The 21,521-nt window shown below is 31.5% G+C and overlaps 1 protein-coding gene across 1 annotated transcript; it reads right to left on the bottom strand.

Moving 5' to 3' along the window:
• Nucleotides 1-3,409: 3,409 nt before the first annotated feature.
• LOC18441540 (uncharacterized protein At4g22758) lies at nucleotides 3,410-9,054 on the bottom strand. The gene is made up of 2 exons (XM_006851771.4): nucleotides 8,481-9,054; nucleotides 3,410-3,679 (listed from the first exon to the last, which is right to left on the bottom strand). The coding sequence occupies exons 1-2, from the start codon at nucleotides 8,881-8,883 to the stop codon at nucleotides 3,516-3,518; spliced, it is 567 nt and encodes a 188-aa protein (XP_006851833.2). The 5' UTR covers nucleotides 8,884-9,054; the 3' UTR covers nucleotides 3,410-3,515.
• Between the last annotated feature and the right edge of the window lie 12,467 nt (nucleotides 9,055-21,521).

Here is a 21,521-nt window from a genome sequence, read left to right as displayed (position 1 = left end):
TGAGTTGAGCCAAATGACATAATCCATAGTTGTTCTACGTTTCAAATCCGAACCACAAGATTTTATCGGAAGGAACATGATTTAGGTTTGGAACCTCAAACAAGTAAAGTCATTTAAGTTGAGACACTCAAGTAAGGTAAAATTAGAGTAAGGGTACTGGGCCTTTTCTAACCAATAAATACTTGAGTCGGTGTTTAAGTTAAATGATTTTATCAAAATAATCACTTTATTGTTAAAATCACATATTTTACATTGTTAGTGATTTTTTGAAGCAGTTTGACCATTTTAATGATTTTCTCTTAATTTTCTATAGATTTCAACTGCTATTAGATCGTATTTGACTTCGATTTTTGTTTTACGCATATGTTGCATGGTTTAGAAGGTCCTTGTCTCGTTTGAAACTCAAATATGTATAATACACATTTCCAAAAACATTAACAACCCCAAAATTTTGCCCATTTTTTATGGTGATTGAATTTTCCATTGTCTTCTGGTTTTTCAACCGCGTGGGATTAAAATTTGGAGTTTCCATTTCCCGGATTCTTTGGAAACTTCAAACTTGAAATCCATTATTCCTTTCGAATGCTTAATCATCAATAACTAAGTATGTTTTGAATTTCTATTCTAAAAAAAAAGTATGCTTTTATTTTATTTTAGAATTGTATCATATTTCAGTGTTTAAAAAGTCAGTGATTTATATCACTTGTCGATTCGGACTAGGAATTGATCCATACCAAACCGATTCCTTGTTGGAATTGGGATTTCATCTAGTTCTCTTGGAATTGCTTGGTTCTGTCAAGAAACCCGATGAACTGGTCAGACCTGATTCTCCTGCATTGTATTTTTTTTCTCGTCTTTTTATTTTAAATTTTTTTATCGGTCCTCGCACAAGGGAATCGGTCAGGATCACAGATCCAGAGCAATAATTTGCTGATCCAGATTGGGTTTCTAGATGGCCGTTTTAACAGGCGCATCCATGTGTTCAAAGCAGGGTTGATAACATTTCAAAGTCCAATTGGTTACCGACTATCTAAGTTTGATTATAATACTAACTAAAACTTCAAGCGATACCAACCATCTTAATTGTGTTTTTTGGCACATGTCGACACATAGAGGGACCTTACTCATTTTAGACATTTAAATACCCTTTATTTTTCTTATTGAATGGCACTACAATCAATGCATTTGTCACTTAAAATCCCAGCTCCTCCATCTCAAAGGTACATGGACATTGTTGTCTAAAAGACCAGTTTGCTTTTGACACTCCTATATATTGGATGCTAGCCTTCTTATTTGAGGTTTTCAAGTACAAATTTTCAAAATTCCAAAAGAAGTTTGACACACATAGTCTGGCCTTTAAAAAATAAAAGAAAAAGTTTATATAAGATCAACCTTGAGGTTACCTTAACAAAAAAAAAAGAAAAGAAAAAAAAGAAGAAAGGCTATTTTGATGCAGTGATGTTAAAAAACCATCTAGTTGGTAATGTTCTCAAATCTTAAAAAAAAATGTATCGTATAACTCATTATCTGGGTCGTTCATTTTCAAGATTTTCAAGGGATTACAGGTTTGCTCGATAGCATTATTTTCAGATATTTAAATTTCATAATTACGAATGAAATTTTTTCATGCCATCATAAGATTTTTCAACACTTCAATTTTCCAAAGTGAGCGTCTTATATTAAGGGAAGTATACAAATAGATCATTTATCTTTTGTACATGGAGATCACAAATCATTCCCACTAATTAGATGTCAAATTGGTTAGTTTTGGGCAAGTCACAAAGTCCCAAAAATATTTTTTTTGAAACTTTGTGTTTATTCAATAACACTCTTATAACCACTCCTTTTGAAATTTAAGCAGCAAGAATGATTGTGACCTCTATGTACAAAAGGTAAATAATATATTTACACACAATCCCTAATATAAACTACATGCAAAACATAAATCACTAAATAAAAAGGAATTTCACCCACACATGATACTTTCATGAGGCCGTAGAACTTAATTTCGAATTGCTTGAGTTGTTCCTTGGCTAATTTTAACTTCAATAGCCAAAATATTATAGGGAAAGGTTCCATATTTCCCCTACAACATAGAAGATCTATACTTCTCCTACCGTTCGGCCGTCCAATTTTGATCAAGTGAGTGATTCACCGTTTGATCTTAAATCCTACGCTTCAAAGTATTTTATTTTTAATTTTTTTTATATGAATTGCATGAATATGAAATTTGGTACATGCCATCTACTCATTGGGACACACCTATAAAAAATATTAAAAAAACAATTTTGATAAAATATAATAACCAAAATACCCTTTGAATCTTTCAGAGTTATTTTGGTAATTTTATTTCATTGATTATATTTTTTTTACAAATGCGAGTTTATTAAAGGATTGGACGTTGAAAATTTAATGTTAAAATAGTTTATATAAAAAAAAATTAAAAATAAAATAATGTGGAGTGTTACATTGTGATGGGGGCAATCTTAGCTCTCCTTTCAAAATGGATGGTTGAATAAGGGGAAAAATATAAATTTTATGTTATAAGAGAAACATAAAACGCTTGCCCAATGTTATATGCTCCCGTCCGTTATAGGAAAGGGAGTACTTTTAGTACCCAAAATTTTGCAGATTTATCCTCAAGCTAGCCCAAAACATCTACAAGAAGAAAAAACACTTTATATGCACCTGAAAAAAAATAACATCTCGAAACAATTTTAAAATTGTCAAATTTAAGCGTTTTACTAACTTGAAATCCAAAATTTTGTTTTAGAAATATTCAATCTTGTGATTTAAGCTAAGTACTTGGCATTACATACAATGAGATCATTTACCATTGATACCAGGTGGTCACAATTCCTTATAACCATTTGATGTGAAATTTAATAGCTTGGATGTGTTACAAAGTTCGAAAAAATTTATTTTAAAATTTGAGTTTGATCAATGGAATAATTGCAGCAACCTAATATCACATCATGTGACCATTTGTACTTTTCCAAAGAACTTCCTAAATGGATCTTTTTTTTATCATCATCACCATACTCTCAATCATCATACTCTCAATGAGGTCATAGGTCTTCATACATTTTCACATTACTTCCAATCATATACTTTTGAGCCTACCATTTACTTTTCTTTTTTTCGTTTTTACTTAAACTAACTCACACCGCCTAACAAATGATGTATTAAATTTGCACCACACATAGCCATCCACCTAAATATATTATTTCTCATCTTATCGTCTATTGGTGTCACACCTAAATTCATAATATGCTATAACGAGCATTAATGCTCACATGGTGTTATTACTTTTTTTTTTTAATATGAATCTTAGGATATCGATCTTCAAGCATTAATTTGGGTTTCCAGGTAAACCAGAGAATATTAATGCTCACTTAACATGTAGAGAGATGAAAAATACAGATCCTTCATAAGGAGGAGTGGTTGCACAATAACTCACAACAAATAGTTAAAATCACAAATTTTTAAGAACGTACAAACAATAAGAATTGAATTCATGGTCGCAAGAAATCCAAGAATTTGAACCAAGGGCCGGACGGAGTTTTTGTGGCATTCTCGGCTTCATTGGAGCATGAGGAATTGGGAGGGTGTGGCTTCTTATTACAGAGGAAGAAGTTCCTTGACCCAAGCCCCATCAGTTTCTCTCCCCTATCCAGACCTGCCCATATCACCAAAACCCTATTAAAAAATAACTCCAACAGGAGTAAACTGTGCATTTAGTCCTAATTTTAATATCCCTAATTTTGGGGTTGTAGCCTCTTTAACTCATGGATTAACCTCATTAAAGAATTTTTTTAATTGTACCCTTTCTTAACTTAAAAAATACTGTCTTAACATTGAATAGAAACAATCGGATTTTCAAAACGTGACATCTAAGTGTTAACAAACTCGAATTTTAATTATTATTATTTTTAAAATAATCATCTAGTAATTCATAAGTGGTTTTCAGAATTTTAGATTAAAAAAATCTTCCTGAGTACGTCTCCGGACCGAAGGACTCTCATATCATCTTTTGTAGCACTTATAATCACTTAAACTAAGAGAGACCCCAATTAAAAAGCTTTTTCTCTATGAAATATATTTAGATAAAATAAAATAAAGTGCTTAGGAATCGGGCTTGCGTCCAGTTAGGTTTTTATAGCGCAACCTCTCAAGTTCCATTCTCATGTACTAATGGAAAAAAACACGGGTTCAGAAGGTCAACGACCTATGGGTCGTTGTAAAATATTTATTCTACTAAAATGTTCTTATAATAAATATATATGTCATACCATAGGAGATGAACACGGGCCAAAGTGTTAGAAACACTAATTTCCAAATTAACCTTTTAATCAAGCGAAAAGTTTATATAGAACCACCACTCTAAACAATCAAGTTGGAGAGTAGAAGAGGTTATTTTGATGCCCAAATATCCTCATATTGATCATCTCGACATCAAGATGTATAGAAATGGGAAAAAAATGGATTTCAAGTTTTGAAAATAGTGTATTTTATAAAGCATTTTTAGGCGGTCAATTTTCAAGTTTTCATAGATCTATCAATCCACACTATTTTTGAAGCTTTAAATTTATAAATAAAGATGAAAATATATGTTCAGACTATTACAAAGATTTCTAACATTGAAACAACATTTCTCGATACCATTTGAAGGTAGGCTCTAATTTGAAACTACATCCTTTAAAGAAAGTGAGGAAAATTTAGATGATATTAAGTAAAGGTGCGGTTTCCATAAGGTTGGGCGCACCTTCAAATTTTATCATAACATATAATTTTCATGTAAAATATTATTAGAATTATCTCAAAATCTATTTTCATATCCAATTATAAAATTTTAAAATCCAAAATTAGTTAAAATCAAATAGATCTATAAAAATATGAAAATCTTGAAAATTGAGAGTCTAGATAATGTATTATAAGATGTACTATTTATGGGACCCAAAATCCTTTTTTTTCATAGTCATATATCTCGATATCGAGATGATCAATTAGAGGATTTTTCAACATTAAGACAATATTTTCCAATGGATTTTTGAAGTGCTTCCGTAGTTCTACAGTTGCAACCTTATATAAACTTCTTCCATCAGATAATTCTATAGTGTATCTTTAAAAAACGATAAGGTAAAATTACATGTACTATCTAAAATTTTGAATGTGATAAGTGACATGTATACCCATCTTAGGAGCCCCGGAATTTTTTTCCAAAATTCCCCAATTTTTAAATCTTCCGGATCCGAAATAAAAAAATTATCGGACCTCCAATCCAAAAAAACATAATTCGGACCTTCAAGATCCAAAATTGGCCTATTTTAAGATATTTAAGCTATGAAAAAAGAAGAAGAAGAAGATTTGCACTCTCAATATCACCTCAAAGTCTAAAATTGTGGATAAATATAGTGTTGGATCTTTGAGCAGAGTATAAAAGAGTTTTGAGATGTTGACTCTGAAAATAGTGTTTTTTTATTGACTGAAAATAAATAAAAATATCATAATAACATAACATGTGAGCATATATATAATATGCTCCACAAGATTTGTCATGTTATTATGACATTTTTATTCATTCTCAGCCAATAAAAAAATAAAAAAACACTAAATGTTTCAAAATTAACATCTCAAAACTTATGTATAATCTCATCAAAAATCCAATTCCATGTTTATCCACAATTTCGGACTTTGAAGGTTTGGAATTTTATTTCGGATCTCAAAGATCTTTTAAATAGAGGGCAATTTCAGACCTTGGCGTTCAGATTATTATTTTGTTCGGATCCTAAAGATCCGAAAAAAAAAAAAAATGTAATAAGCAAAAAATATAGGTGAAATTATAATCATGCTTAAAATAATAGGATATATATATTCATTAAAATATATATATATATATATATATATATATATATATATATATATATATATGACGATGATTTCATGCAATCATTGTATGGTAATATGATGCAACAACCTTAAAAAACTATCTTATGACCATTTGTTTGATCACAATTTTAAAATATACATTCTTTTCATTCTAATGAACAATTACAAAAAAAAAAAAAAAAAGATTGAAAACAAACCTAAAAAGTATTTTTTATCCCAATTAACATAGGCCGTTCATTTTGGTGAGATGCTTAGATATAGGCCTTAAATAATTTTTTCATTTCCAAATTTTTTAGATAACTTTATTATCATTAGAAGAACAATGTTAAAAAAAAAAAAAATTGATTTTGAATTTATAAATATTAAGATCTTGAAATTCACAAAATGAATAGTCTAGTATTCATTTTTGGAGAGGACAAGAGGGTTCAAAATGAACCTTTTTTTTTGGAGGGGGGGGGGGGGGGGGGGAATTGATTATTGAGATGAAGAAAGTGTAAGTGCAAAATTTGAGGTCATATAAATACCCCAAACATGGTTTTTTAGAAGTGTCGTTGCATTATACTATGACAACCGTTGCATTGGATCATTGCTCATATATATATGTATATATATATATAAAAGAAAAATGATCATGTAAGCCAGTGGGTTCACAAAAAAAAAAGAGTCCAACTGTTTAGATTGAATTTGGACCGATCTGACAATTACGGATGTTTGTTAGTGTTTTAATTTAATTTTTTTTCTACAAATCCAAATCACTTGAAATTTTAGACGTGTGTTCTTTTTATCAAGCCATATTCTTCTCATCAAGCCGCACCAAATAAAAATATAAAAATAATAATCTGCAAAAAAAAAATAGTGACCAAAATACCCTTGAAACTTTATAAGGGTATTTTGGAAAAAAAATTCATGTAAAATATTTTTTTTGATATTTTTTGAAAATTCACCGATTTTTCTATAAACACATGCTTAACATTTTAAGTGATATGTAGAAAAAAAAAATTTAATTCAAACACTACCGAACATCCGTGATTGTCAGGTCGGTCCAGATTCAATATGAGCCGTTGGGCTCATTTTTACTTGTACACGGTCATCTTCCTTTCTTAAAAAAGGACCACGCGCCTTTTATTTGGGATCATGCTATGGACAAATTGAGATAACACTTTTCCTAGTGTGCTTTGACTTGGAATATTGTTCAAAACTGATGAGGAAATATAACAACCCCTTCTTTGAATGTACAACAATCTATTATCAAATTAATGGACTTGTGTGTACAACAATCTATTATCAACCATTTCCATCGATTAATGGTAATTTGTTGAAAGAAATAATATCATAATTCAAAAAAATCAGATGCACAAATTAAGATGTATATACATATATATATATATATATATATATATATATATATAGGCAAAAAGAGATTTCAAATCGTTTAAATGGTTAGTTTTAGAGTTTAAAATTTTATAATAAAAGATAAAAATAGATTCTTGTACCATTGAGACTCGTGATAAAGTTAGGTGGTACCTTGATGCAACCTTATGCAAACCGCACCTTTTGTTTTTAATTGGAAAATATATATTGGAAAATATATATTTCTGATAATTGGCCCAAAAAAAAAGCCGAAAACGCTTCGTATTGCCAAAGATTCCAAAAAGTCATATAAATGCGGCAAGATATACCAGAAAATAACCTGACATCTGAATTTAAATACAAATTTTAGAAACAGTAATATTCAATTAAATTAAGTATAAAAATCCAAAGAAGCATTCACTATTTATAGGATGTATGACTGTATAATTTCAGATGTCAGGAAAAACAGCCATATTCAATTAAATTAAGTATAGAAAATCCAAAGAAGCATTCACTATTTATAGGACTATATGATTTCAGATGTCAGGAATTGGTTTGCATGTTCGCCATTTTTCTGAAAAGTTGTCCTTCTGAGCCCCCAAAACTACCGCAGCTGTTAAATACAACAGTAAACGGCTTAGATTTTTAGGTTGAGAGCCCTTAAATTTAGGCCTCAAGAGTAAGCGTCCTTTCATATGAATCTATATATCGTTAACCTTAATCCCAAAAACTAATGAATCAAAATCACAGGAAAACAACCAAATCAACAGAAAGTTAACTCCAAATCGCTGGAAAATGGCAAAAAAACCGATCATCACCAACTCCAAATCACTGGAAAAAAGAAACGATCATCTCTCTCTAATTCAACGATAATCAACAGGAAAACAACCAAAATCAAGAGAAACTAATTCCCATCGCGGAAAAAAAAAAAAAAAAGGATCATCACTAACTCCAAATCACTGGAAAAAACAAAGGATCGTCTCTCTCTAATTCAACGATCATCTGTATCTCTCGTAAGTCGTAAATTTTTCTATATAAAGATCACTGTAAAATCTAAGGAACATCAGGACTGAGAAACCTTTCTTTATCATTATTGTATCTTTTTCTTAATTATCACTGCAAAAACAACCAAGGGAACTAGGGTTTAGAAAGCTTTCTTTCTGTATATATTTCCTTTTTTTCTATAAAGTTCAATACTTCAATGTAAAAAGCTAAGGAAGATTAGGGTTTAGGAAGCTTACTCTCGAGGCTAAACTGAGAATAATGGAGCTCGTAACAGCTTGGATCGACCTGGCTCAAAAGAGGCCTCCTCCCTTCTTTAACATAAGCATTAATGGCGGCCTTTATGAGATCGTCCACTGTATTTTCAGGCGACATAACAACATGAACATGGCCAAGACTCCTCTGCACTGTAACATTCAGGAGCAGCTTGGTTAGCCTGCCGGAAACATTGTCCTGCGAGTTAGGAATTAGGTGTTGGTGCTTTCCAGATATCAATTTCCGGCGACCTGCCAAGTCAGGGTGAGATTCCGGCCTGGGAATAGCCGGAAAGGCCTCTGAACTCTCCGGAATTCGGCCATGAAAGGAGGCCGATTTCCTCTGGCCTTGGCCAGAAGCTGGCCGGGAAACTGAAGAACCAGTCATGGCGTCTGAACTTTCAGAAAAAAGGAGTCCTTAGGCGACGGAATCTGTAAAGCCAGAGATGGAGAGAAGGGGAATTTAGGGTTAGGGTTAAGCTTAGGGTAAGGATTTTCCCATGAAACCCTGGTAACGTACTGTTGAAGGTTGGCATCAGAGAGAAGAGAGAGAAGAAAAGATAAAACTCATAAAAATTGGAGGAAATGGAATCGGTATTTGGATAGGGAAAGGTGAGTTCATGTACCAGTCCCCACGTTTTACGGTTTGGACAAATTACTAAAACGCCCTCTATTTTGGCATTTGGAGAAGGTAATGAGAAATACTAGAAATGAACGGGATCGCCAATGGCGGGTGAAAATGATATGACGAGAGTGTGAGAACTCTGTGCTCCCGCGGTATCATAATGTCTATTTAAGGCGTCATGTATAACCAAATCGCGGACTTTCGCGGGCTTCAAATTTCGGGGATATAACTGATTTATAATTTGTTGCGGCAGCTCCATCAAAACAAGTAAAGCTTCACCTCGTAACGCACAATTCAAGAATTCAAAAATATTTAAATCAATTATTTTGGCTTAAATATTATGTTTATGAAAAAAAAAAATTTCAAACTCTAAAACTAGTGTATATTATAAAACATTATATAGATTATCCATTCGCCTATATAAGTATTCATAGATCCACAAGATCTCTCATACTTTTAAAGTTTTGAATTTTGTTGTTGGTGTTCGAAATTGATTCTAGAGCCATTATGAAGATTTATGTTGTCGAAATTGCTTTCCGGAAGAAGATTTGAGGTGAGGGTTTATTTTATTTTTATAAAACCTAAGCTTTATAAAACCTTGTCCTTTATAATTTGATGCAGTCGGTCGGTATGGCCAAGTTGTATCAAAATAAAGTAAAGCCTTATCTAGAATTCTCATCTAAAATGTATTCTGGGTATTAGAAATCTCCATTATTGGTCTAAAATCAATTTTCAAAATCGAATATAAAATTTGAAGCTAAAAAAAGAGATAAATCTTGTGGATCCGTTAACACTTATTTTTAGTAAGAAAGGGGTGCTCTAGATAAGGTGTTATAATATACACTAATTTTAGGTTTTAAAATCGTAAATTTTTTCACAACCATACTGGTCAAGGCTGAGATAATTGAGTTGAAGGTTTTTTAACGCCAAAACTACAAGTTTCAATGAATTTTGAGGTGAAGTTTTATAATAGGGTATCAAAACATTTTCCTTTATGATTCCTCTTCTTTACAATTTCTCCAAATCCACTCTATCTCATCCTTGAATTATGATTACGTTTTAGAATCTCTAGAAAGCCCACCATAGTTCCAAAAAGGCAAAAAGACCTCACAACAAATGTACATTGACTGTGCAAAAATTGCAATAATTTCTATTGTTTGTATTACTAGCTGCTCTAGACCTTGATATACATGACCCTACCAACTAGTCCTTTCAAAATACATGCACCTCCATACTTAATTATCATATTGTGATTTTCAATCCTGCTGATACGGTTTACTAACACTTTCAAAATGTTAACTCTTTGATTTATTTAAAAAAACAGGTAGAGACCTGTCTTTTCTATTGAATTACACAAAAACAAAGTTTGAAAAAATCGAACTTGGATAGAGTGTTGCATACAAGGTCTTGAGCCAAAGTCCCTCTATCCGATTCTTCAAGCCAACTAGGATAATTTTTTATAATATAATTTAAAAATAAAATAAATTTCTCAGCTATCCCAACATTTTAACCAAACTTAAAGATTCAGGCAAGTTTTCAAGTCGAATCGGCAATTTTTTAAACACTAACTTAAGGGGCAAAATTGCTGTGACAGAGGGTCAAAAGATCATCACATTTTGTTTTGACCTGACTCCTCTACTACGAAAGATTCATGTCTCTCTTCCTCATCTTCCAATAAAGTCATTTTGCTTATTTAATGTATGTATGTCTTTACGCATTTATTATTGGATGAAGTTTTTATAAGGCCCAGGCTTCATGAAAACAAAATAAAGCTTCACCTCAAATTCTTGCCCAAAAAGAACTTTTAGCAACGAAAATGTCTATGATATCTCCACAATCAATTTTCAACACCGATAAAAAAATTTGAAACTCAAAAAATGATATAGAGCTTGTGGAACTCTGAACACTTATTTTTATAGCGAAATAGATGGTCTAGATAATTTGTTTCAATATACACCATTTTTAAAGCTTGAAATCTTTTTTTTTTAAGAGCCATAATGTTCAAGCCGAAATAATCGAGGTAAAGCTTTTCTAATATTAAAATTGCAATTTTCAATGATTTATGAGGTGAGTGTTTACTTATTTTGGTAGGGCTGCAGCCCTATCAAACCATTTTCCTTCATTATTTAGGAGGCATTTTGTCCTCACCTTCTTAAAACCAGAAGAAGTTGCCCAACTTTTTGTTCTGTTTTATTTTCATGCATCATCATCAGTCTCTAGTTTCCTCCATTTGTTCTGTTTAATTTTCATGCACCATCATCAGTCTCTATTTTCTTCCATTTATATTGCTTAATTTCCCAAAAGTGACATCAATCTAGGTTTAAAAACTCCTAGACAGACAAGGTAGGGCGAAATCTTATCCTTTGACTATTGAGCACATATGGCAATTCTATTGTGGGGCACATTGTATACTCACTCCCTACGCAATAGAACTTTTTAGCTTAGATCAAACATCAGGATCCACTTTAGATTAAGATTCACCAAGTGGGTATTTAAATAATAATAAAAAATAAATAAAAAAATAAGAAAGAAGCTTCAGGTCCTAAACATTATGATTTTTGACAAAAAAAAAAAAAAAAACAATGAAATTTTTGTGCCTAGTCTTACAATAATTTTTTCTTCAGGCACGTATAAAGTGGATGTGATTTTCTTCTTCCTCTGTTCTTCTTCTTTAATTTATTTATTTTTTATTTTTATGATTTTTGACAAAAAAAAAAAAAAAACAATGAAATTTTTGTGCCTAGTCTTACAATAATTTTTTCTTCAGGCACGTATAAAGTGGATGTGATTTTCTTCTTCCTCTGTTCTTCTTCTTTAATTTATTTATTTTTTATTTTTTGAAATTGGTTGCTAGGGTGAGGCGATGCATCCCCAAAAGGTGGAATCCTAAAAATACTCCTAGATTGGAGTTTACCCCAGGGAGTGAATGAACAATATGCTCAAAGAAGAGCATATTATGTTATAAGATAGGAACATCAATTTTTAAAAAGGGTGTACTTTATATAAACGGAAAATTTTATGTTGAGCCGAGGCTCTAAACAATCAAATTAGAGCTTACCTCAAAAATTTCACTAGAAGAGGTTGTTTTGATGCTCAAATATTTGATCGTCTCAACAACAGAATGCATGGACATGAGAAAAAAATGGATTTCAAGTTTGGAAATAGTGTAATTTGTAATGCATTTTTAGACCGTCAATTTTCAAGATTCAAATTTTCATAGATCTTTCGATCTAAACTATTTTTTAAGCTTTAAACTTATAAATAAAGATGAAAATATATTGTAAGGCTATCACAAAGATTTTTACTATTAAAATTATATTTCTTGACATTATTTGAAGGTAGGCTCTAATTTGACTGTTTAGAGCCTAAGCTCTATATAAACCGCATCTTTATATAAATCATCAATCTTAAATAATCAAAGTAAGGCGTACCTCCAAACCATATTGAAAGATGCAGTTCCGGTGCCCGAAAACTCCCTATGGTGGCCTAAAAGTCTATTTTCTCCCTAATTATGGAATTTAAGCTCCAAAGATGATGCAATTCAAGTAAATCTATAAGCATTTGAAAATATTGAAAATAGATAATCTAAATTATGTATTACAATATGTACTATTTATGAGATTTGAAGTGGTATTTCTATCATATCCATACATCTTGAGGTTGAGATAATTAATTGAAGGGCTTTCGATAACGAACAAACCTCTTTTAGTGGATTTTTAACAGGTGCCTTGCTTTTATAACCACCGCAATAGGTTAACTTGATGCCATATATAAACCTAATCCTTAAGAAAAACAATACATGAACACCATGTATGTGCAAAGTTTATTTCGCAGTTGATAATATTTTTCGCTGAGACGTGTGATTAGTTCATAATTATCAAGTCATAGGACATGGTCCGACTGGTCGGACAGTTGATTGATACTTTGATCAGTCTAGCCTAAGATAAAATTTAGATTTAGTCGAAAGCAGTCAAAACCAAAATTTAACTGGTTTTGGCTAGTCAAACCAGCCAGTTTTTTTTGTTCAATCAAAGTTTAATATTTTTTAATACATTTTATATTTTTAAGTAGAGTGCAGTTGGCATACAGATGCATCCGTAGCTGAAGAGGTAAGGTGCGCCTTCAAATTTTATCATGGTATATAATTTTAATGTAAAATATTCTCAGGATTATCTCAAAATCTATTTTTATATCTAATTATAAAATTTGAAATTTAAAAAATGGTTAAAATCAAGTTGATCTATAAACATATGAAAATCTTAAAAATGTACGGTGTAGATAATATAATGTAAAATGTAATATTTTTTAGACTTGATTTTTTTTTATTTTTCATGGTCATACATCTCGATATTAGAACTACATTTTTTTATGGATTTTTTAAGTGCATTCGTAGCTCTACATTATATGGTTGCAACCTTATATAAACTTTTTTTCTTTTATTGAATTTTTCTTCATTTTTTAAATCAGTGCAGGGTACAACCGGAATTGAATAGAGTCGTAAGATTGGTGCGGCGGGGCCCAAAACTAAAAGAGGAAGAATCCGCGAAGCTTCTGGCAAGCTTTTATCTCGGACAGGTTTCATTTTCAAACTTTATTATTAAAGATAGAAAATAGAGAGATTTTAGAGAAAGAGATTGCAGACGCGCGTGCAAGTGTGAGATTGATGGTTTTGTCCGTTGTTATCAGGAAAATATTTTGTTATGCGCGTGGTGGGCCCGCAACCAACCTTGCGTATCTTCAAAAACTTATGGATAATTTGATAATTTATTGTTATTTTTAATTATAAAATTTTACATTTTAAAAATAGTTCAAATTAAGTAAATTTATTTGAAAATTTTTAAAAATAGTTCAAATTAAGTAAATTTATTTAAAAATTTTGAAAATAAACCGTTATAAGATACATTAGTTTTAGGGTTTGAAATTCGAAAAATTATCATAAATATACTTTAATTTTTGCCTAACTGAAAAAAAAAAAAAAAACTCAATTTTCATAAACTTTGTCCACACTTTTTTTTTTTTTTTGAATTTTAAACTTTTTTTTACCAAAATAACCTTCATAGTAGTCATATTACTGTGAAACACTATTACAGTAATTTAACTATTGTAATTTTTAGTGCATTTTATACGGCACTTAGAATATCGTAAGGTCTCCATCTTATATTACGGTACCCGAATTACGATAATCTCACTATCTATGGAGTTGACTTTCACGAACAAGAGAGACAATTAAAAAGAATTTAGAAACTGAGAGAGCGGGTGTTTAGGGTTTTTGTTATCCCAGTTTCATTACATTTTTTTTCATAATTTCAACAGTGAGTAGCAACGCTTCTCTCTGTTGCTTTGGTGTGGCGCATTCGTTGGACGTTTTTGTTTTTCTTTGATGTTCCTAGTCCTGAATCTTTCGAACCCTAGTTCTTGCGACTTGAGCTTTTGTTTTGTTGTTGAATTCAAGCCGCCCATCTGCCTATGGTAATGTTTGCACAACTGCCACAAAAAGCAAAAAAAAGAATGAATTTACATGCTTCTGAAAGTGGATTGCTGGATCGATAGACTGTTATTTCTTCTCTATAAGGGAAATTCATGTATTTTCCTTTTCTGTCTTGGATTCTAAAACCCATTAATAGATAGAGGAGAAATTCATGTATTTCCCTTTTCTGTCTTGGATTCTAAAACCCATTAATAGATATAGAGTGTGTGTTTGGGATTAAAGGTGCGGATTAAGGCCTATAAATCAACTTAGACAGTATCACATAGGTCAAGCATTTGAGCCAGGGTCTCAACAGTGATCTCGCCCCCAACCCCCACCGCCATGCCAAAATCGTAGATCGTAGAGAGAGGAAGTGGGAAGATCGAAGGGTGAAATCCGAATGAAAACCCAAAACACATGCGCTCCGTGTTTCTTAATTCATTTTCTTTTTCTCTCTTATCAATGGTGAAAGTCAAAACTCCATAGATTTTGAATTTGGTTACCGTAATAAAGGTTGGAGACCTTACCGTATTTTAAGTGCCTTATAAAATGTGTTAAAAACTACCATAGTTAAATTACTGTAATGGTGTTTCACGGTAATACAATTACCGTGAAAGCTATTTTGATAAAAAAAAAATCTAAAATCGAAAAAAAATGGTGTGGATGAGGTTTATAAAAGTCAACGATTTTTTTCCAATTAGATTAAAATTAAGATATATTTGTGATAATTTCTTTTCTTTTTTTTCTTCAAATCCGTATATCTCTCTTTTTTTTATTGTTTTTTTTCGCATAGTTTAGAATAGGGGCTCCACATGTACTGGTATATCCAATTTGATCAAGACTGTCCATTGATTTACGTCAATTTGATCAAGACTGTCCATTGATTTACGTTAGTTCACATTTGTGCTCTATCAATGTGGAGATGATCAACTACATATTTTTAACCTCAAAATAGCATTTTTTTCAATAGATTTTCGATGTTCAACTCGGTGTAGGAAAAATTGAATTGGAATGGTTAACCGGACATGGGCTCAAAAAAAGTACAACCGGCTTAACCGATAAACCATCCGATTCAATCGTTCTAACCAAGTAAGTCTCAAGCACTCAAAAAAGCATTAAAAAAAATTCAATAAAATCTAATAAAATATGAAAAATATATTTAAATAATGATTAAATAAAACGCATCCAAATGAAGTTGAAAATTAATGAAAAATAAATAAATTTTAAAGAATTGATTTGTGCCTAGGGTAGTTTTAAATTTTCCAAGAAAGATGGGAAAATATAAAAATAAAGGACCCGGTTTCTATGCGACCAAGCCTACATATGTAGAAATGCGGGCCTCTTAATAAATCTATTTTTTAGATGGATTTTAAGACTTAATTTTTAAGGACATGTAACATCTAACATGGAGATCATGAATATAAATAAATAAATAATTTTTTTTAAAATAAAATAATAATTCTAGTAAGAAAACATTTGGACCGTTAGTTTCTAGTGTTTTTAAACGGGACACCTACTTGCATTCAACTTTAAGATGGATGCTTTACACTTTCTAGACCACATATGTAGAAATGCGGTCCAGCCTACATGAAACAATTTTCCAAAAATAAATATTAATGACTAAAACAATTTTTAATCCTTGCCATAATGACAAAAAATATTACAAAATATATTACAAAAAAATCCCTTATTTTTTTAGATTTTCTATAATTTTTTTTTTTTAAATACCCAGCTAATCTCCTAAACTAGCCGAAATCAGAATTGGCCTGGCCGGTTCCGATCTGACCCGGCAGATACCTATTAGACCGCCAGATTTTTACTTCACCCAGATTTGAAAATGAAATTCAAAAAATGAATGGTTGTTTCTAATTTAGGACTTCAAGTTTTTTGAGGTTGGATGCCCAAGCCCTTTATTATCATTTATTATTTTCGCAAATACTTGTGGGCAGTTAATGAGTGGGGTCAGAGTCCACTCTTGATCTCTTAGAAAATGAGTTTCAATCAAAAATAAAATAAAATAAAAATATCGATTCATTAGAGGGATAAACAATGACTACTTTGAAACAGATATCAAAGATTTTGGTTATTCAGAGAAATAGAAAGGTGGATTAGGTCTAGAAATGAGGGAATAAAAGAAAACTGAAAAATCATGAGGTTTCATAAATTTTATGCCGTTATTGGAAAAATTTATTTAGGTTTATTATAGATCAGCATTATAAAAACGTATTGTAACAAACTTGAGAGATTTTTGGGAAGCATTGAGAGAGAAATAAAATAAAATAAAATAAGGTTTGCAAATCTTGATTCTAGGTCAGGCTTGGCCCGGGTACCCTCCGATTCTGAGTTGACTCAGGTGCTTTCGAGTTGACCCGTTCATTTTTTTAACCCTGGTAAATATAGAACAAAGAAATGGGCACCTATAGCAAATTTAACTGTTCACCCCCGTTTTTAAATGTTATCAATAGGATTTCATAGGTTGTTAATATCGGAAAAGTTATACTACATTAAATGTTTATTTAGTAAGCTCTCAACCTTTAATTTTATTTTATTTTCTATACATTGGATTAAGCTTAAATTCGGAGAGTTCATACTTCTCAGCATCTCGCATTTGGAAAACATCCTAAAAAGTATCTTATGAGATTATTTTTAAATTTTTAAAATAAAAATGAATTTTTTGGTTAATTTCACTTGTAAACTTATCTAAGTATCCATGAAAGATGAACTGCATAACTTTCCAACCATGTTTTTTCAATTTAATTCCAAAATACCTGCCAAAAAAACACATGATCATTATTTTAAATAGTTGCAAATGGATAAATTCTTGAACAATTCATCGGGTATTTTGACAATTTTCTATATATTTATTTAACATGTCGAGTATGAGTTTTTCATACCCCGACCTAAAATCTGAAACTCGAGTAAAAGAGGTTTCAACTCGAGGGAAAGCTTTCTATAGTCCCCTTATAACATAAAAGTTTTATCCTCCCCCTTATTCAACCATCCATTTTTTAATTGAGGGTTAAGATTACCCTAATCACAATTTCATGTCTTTACACTATTTTATTTTAAATTTTTTTCGATAAATTATTTTGACACCAAATTTTGGACATCTATTCCTCTATTAAACTTAGTACTAACGGAAAATATATAATTTTTTTTTTATAAAATAAAATGACCAAAATACCCCTAAAAGCTTCAAGGGGTATTTTGATCATCATTTTTTATCGAAAAATTATTGTTAATATTTTTATAGGTGCGCCCCAATGAGAAGATGGCACGCACCAAATTTCATATTCAGAAAATTTGTATTAAAAAAAATAAAAATAAAATACTTTCAGACATCACATCTAAGATCAAACGGTGAGTAACTTTCTTGATAAAAAATGGACGGCTGGATGGTAGGGTGAGGATAGAACTTCTATGTTGTAGGAGGCACATAGAAAGCTTTCCCCCAACTCAAATCCAAATCGAGATCCAGGTCGAGGTCCAGGTCCTATGTATATTCTTGACCCCAAACCCAATTGTACCCTACAAGGAATTTCCCAATTGTACCCTACAAGGAATTTCGAGAAACCCCCATGAATTTATATGTTTTGTCGATAATTTCACTTTCCTAAGGTCTTGTTAGGCCCCCACCTACTGTGATGGTTCGTGTTTTTCATCTTGACTTCAACATTTCAACATGATGGCTTTACCACTTTCTAAGAAAAGTTGGCAATGTGACAAAAATGAATGTGAAAGTTTGCCTAAAATCAAATACCGATGTTTCTAATGTAAAGTTTAAATACCAAATGCTTTTTTGTTCATTTAACTCCTTATAAATATGCCACATGGGTAGATGATTACTTACCCAATGATACTTCTCATTGGAAGTTAATCTATTTTCTAGTAGGTTTCGTGAAAGTCAATATCACTATATTTATATATTTTTTAAAAGTTTAAGAGTATTATGGTAAAAAGAAAGAAAGATTTTTCTTAGACAGCAAAAAAAAAAAAGCGTCAATGATCTTTATAAGAAAGGGGTCAAGAAAGACATAATATTCATCTTTTAAGGGTCACCTTTTTTGGGGTTCATGATAAATGACATCTATGAAGGAGATGAGTCTCCAAGAGAGAGAGGTAACTTTCTCAGTTGGGATTTAGGTTGGTTAAACTTCCACTTTTAAAAAAATAGAGAACATATCATTTTGATCTCAAGGTTCAAGGTTCTCTTTCTGGTATCACTGTATCGGTAGAAAATATGAGATTAATTAATGATGTTGTTTGGTCGGGAGAGAGGGTTTAAAAGAGAAGACGATAGAGAGTTTTTACCGGTTTGGAGAGATTGTAGTCTTCATTGCGATAGTAGATTTATACTTGTCAAGGTCGTAAATGTAGTTTTTTGCTGTGAACCACATAAATTATGTTATTGTAGTCTGATTTTATTTTTTGTTTTATTTCTTACACTCGATTTAAAAGTGTATCTATCTATTTTGTATTTAGCCAACTATATATACGATCTTGGGTGTGATCTAGTATTTGGGATTTTTAATTATGCATATGAGGGGTTCCCAAGGACTCCAAAGTCTCCCCATCATTTCATAAAAGGTAGAGTGGTTTATACGTCAGGGACGCATAACTACAGTTGCGTAACCCGGGACATACCACGTCCATCTTAAAGACCCATGTGGATCTTAAAGACCCATGCGGAGTAGTGGTCTCTCCAAATAACAAGTAAAATCAACGATTTAAATTTTTTTAAAAAAATTGTTATTTTTAGTTTTTAAAACATATTTATTTTTACAATTTATGTTTTCTGTTTTAGATGTTGTATATACCTTAAAAATTAGGTCCAAATCTATCACAAAATTAGATCACGAAGAGCATATGCATATCTACATATGAGTCCTAAGACACATAAAAATCGTGTCCCTCGTAACAATAATAAAACATAGTAAAGCAAAGTTTTGAGTTGCTTTCTGGTATATGTGAAACATCCAAGGACTAACCAAACAGGTGTCCAATTGGATGGAGAAGTCTGCATTTTTTTTTTTTTTTTTTGGTGAATCAGTGGGGATGAGGGCCCCTACTTGTTTTATTAAGGAAATAGTAAGATATAAGACCAGTTAACACCACTGATGGGGACAACATTGGTTTCCTCTCATGTATAAAACTTCTATATCCCCTATCCAACCGGTCCATTTTAAATGGAGAGCTGAGATAACCCAATCACAATATCATGCCTCTACAGTTTAGTTTTTTTTGTGTAAAATATTTTGATACCAAATTTTGGACGTCCACTCTTCCCTTAAACTCGCACCTATAAAAAAATATTCTCAATAAAATAAAGAAACCAAAATGCCCTTGGAAGTTTCATAGGTATTTTGAAAATTATATTTTATCAAAAATATTTTTTAATATTGTTTTTAGGTGCACACCATTGACATGATGGCACGCACAAAATTTTATATTCATGTGATTTGTAAATAAAAATAAAAATGAAATACTATGAGACGTTAGATCTATATCAAATAGTCAATGGCTCACTTGATCTAAATTGGACAGTTGGATGTAAGGGTGGAGTATATATCTTCTATACATTAGGAGAAGTGTAGAAACCTTTCCCTATAGTAAAACCATATTCCAAAGGAGCATATTATATTTAGACTCTCCGGGGTATACTTGGTAAAAGACCACCGAGTTTTTTTAGAAGTCAAATTTGGGCATTCTGATTTTGATATTGTAAATACTTAGATTCGACTGTGCAAATTGGACAATCTTTATTAAATGGGAAAAGTTTATAGAGAGCCGAGGCTCTAAACAATTAAATTTTAGCCTATTTAAAAAATTTCACTAGAAGAGGTTATTTTGATGCTCAAATATCTTCAAACCAATCATCTCAACATCAAGATGCATGGACAAGAGAAAAAAATGGATTGCAAGTTTTGAAAATAGTATATTTTGTAACGTATTTTTGGACCGTCAATTTTCATGATTTTCAAGTTTTCATAGATACGTCAATCTACACTATTTTTGAAGCTTTAAATTTTATAAATAAATATGAAACTATATTTTAAGGCTATCACAAAGATTTTCAATATGAAAACCACATTTCTCAACACTATTTGAAAGTAGGCTCTAATTTAATTGTTTAGAGCCTAGGCTCTATACAAACCGCACCCTTATTCAATATTAGGATGTTCTGGTTTTTGTCCAGAGTGTAAAACAATTCTCTTCTTTTTGTAGTTAGCCCTTGGTTTGAGAGGTTGCATCCCCAAAATTTGGGGCCGTAATAATGTTTCTAGATATAGTTTTACCTGTGTGAGTGAATGTATATATGCTCCTCCATGAGCATAAATCTTTTAGGTATACTATGCTACTGTGGAAGCAACACTGTACACTTACTCCCTTCGGCAAAAGGGCTTCTGGGAGGATCTTTTCGATTGAAAATTTTAGGATCAACCTATTAATTATTTTAAGAAAAAAGGTTCAAACACTTAGATCTTACCCTCCAAAAGAAAGTCGGTCTCTATTCAATCTTAGGATGTTAGTTCATTATGGCACATAGAGAGTGCAATTGAAATTTTCTCTTGAGGCCCGTCGCTAGGTCGAAGAGGTTGCCTCTTAAAAAATTGGAGTCTGAAAAGTACACCTAGACTGGTATTTACCCGAGGTAGTAAATAGACAATATGCTCCGGCAGGAGAAAAAAATACTTGACCTTGTTATTTCGTCCTTTTTTTTTTTCAAAATACTGTTTTTTTGTTTTTTGACAAAAACAACGTCCCAAAATACTTGCAAATCTGTTTTTCTATTCTTTTGTCTTGATGTATGTAAAGGATTCCAACAAATTTGAGAAAGTGGATATCCCCCTTTGATTTGATCTTCTTCCACTTGACCAAGATGGGTGTTGCTTTCTCTCAAGCATGATGTGAGAGTAGTGGATGAAAAGTCAGA

Source organism: Amborella trichopoda, chromosome 9, assembly GCF_054954075.1.
Source record: "Amborella trichopoda isolate Santa Cruz 75 chromosome 9, AtrichopodaSantaCruz75HAP2 v2.0, whole genome shotgun sequence".
NCBI classification, from domain to species: Eukaryota; Viridiplantae; Streptophyta; class Magnoliopsida; order Amborellales; family Amborellaceae; genus Amborella; species Amborella trichopoda.
This window is presented reverse-complemented; position numbering and strand designations above follow the sequence as displayed.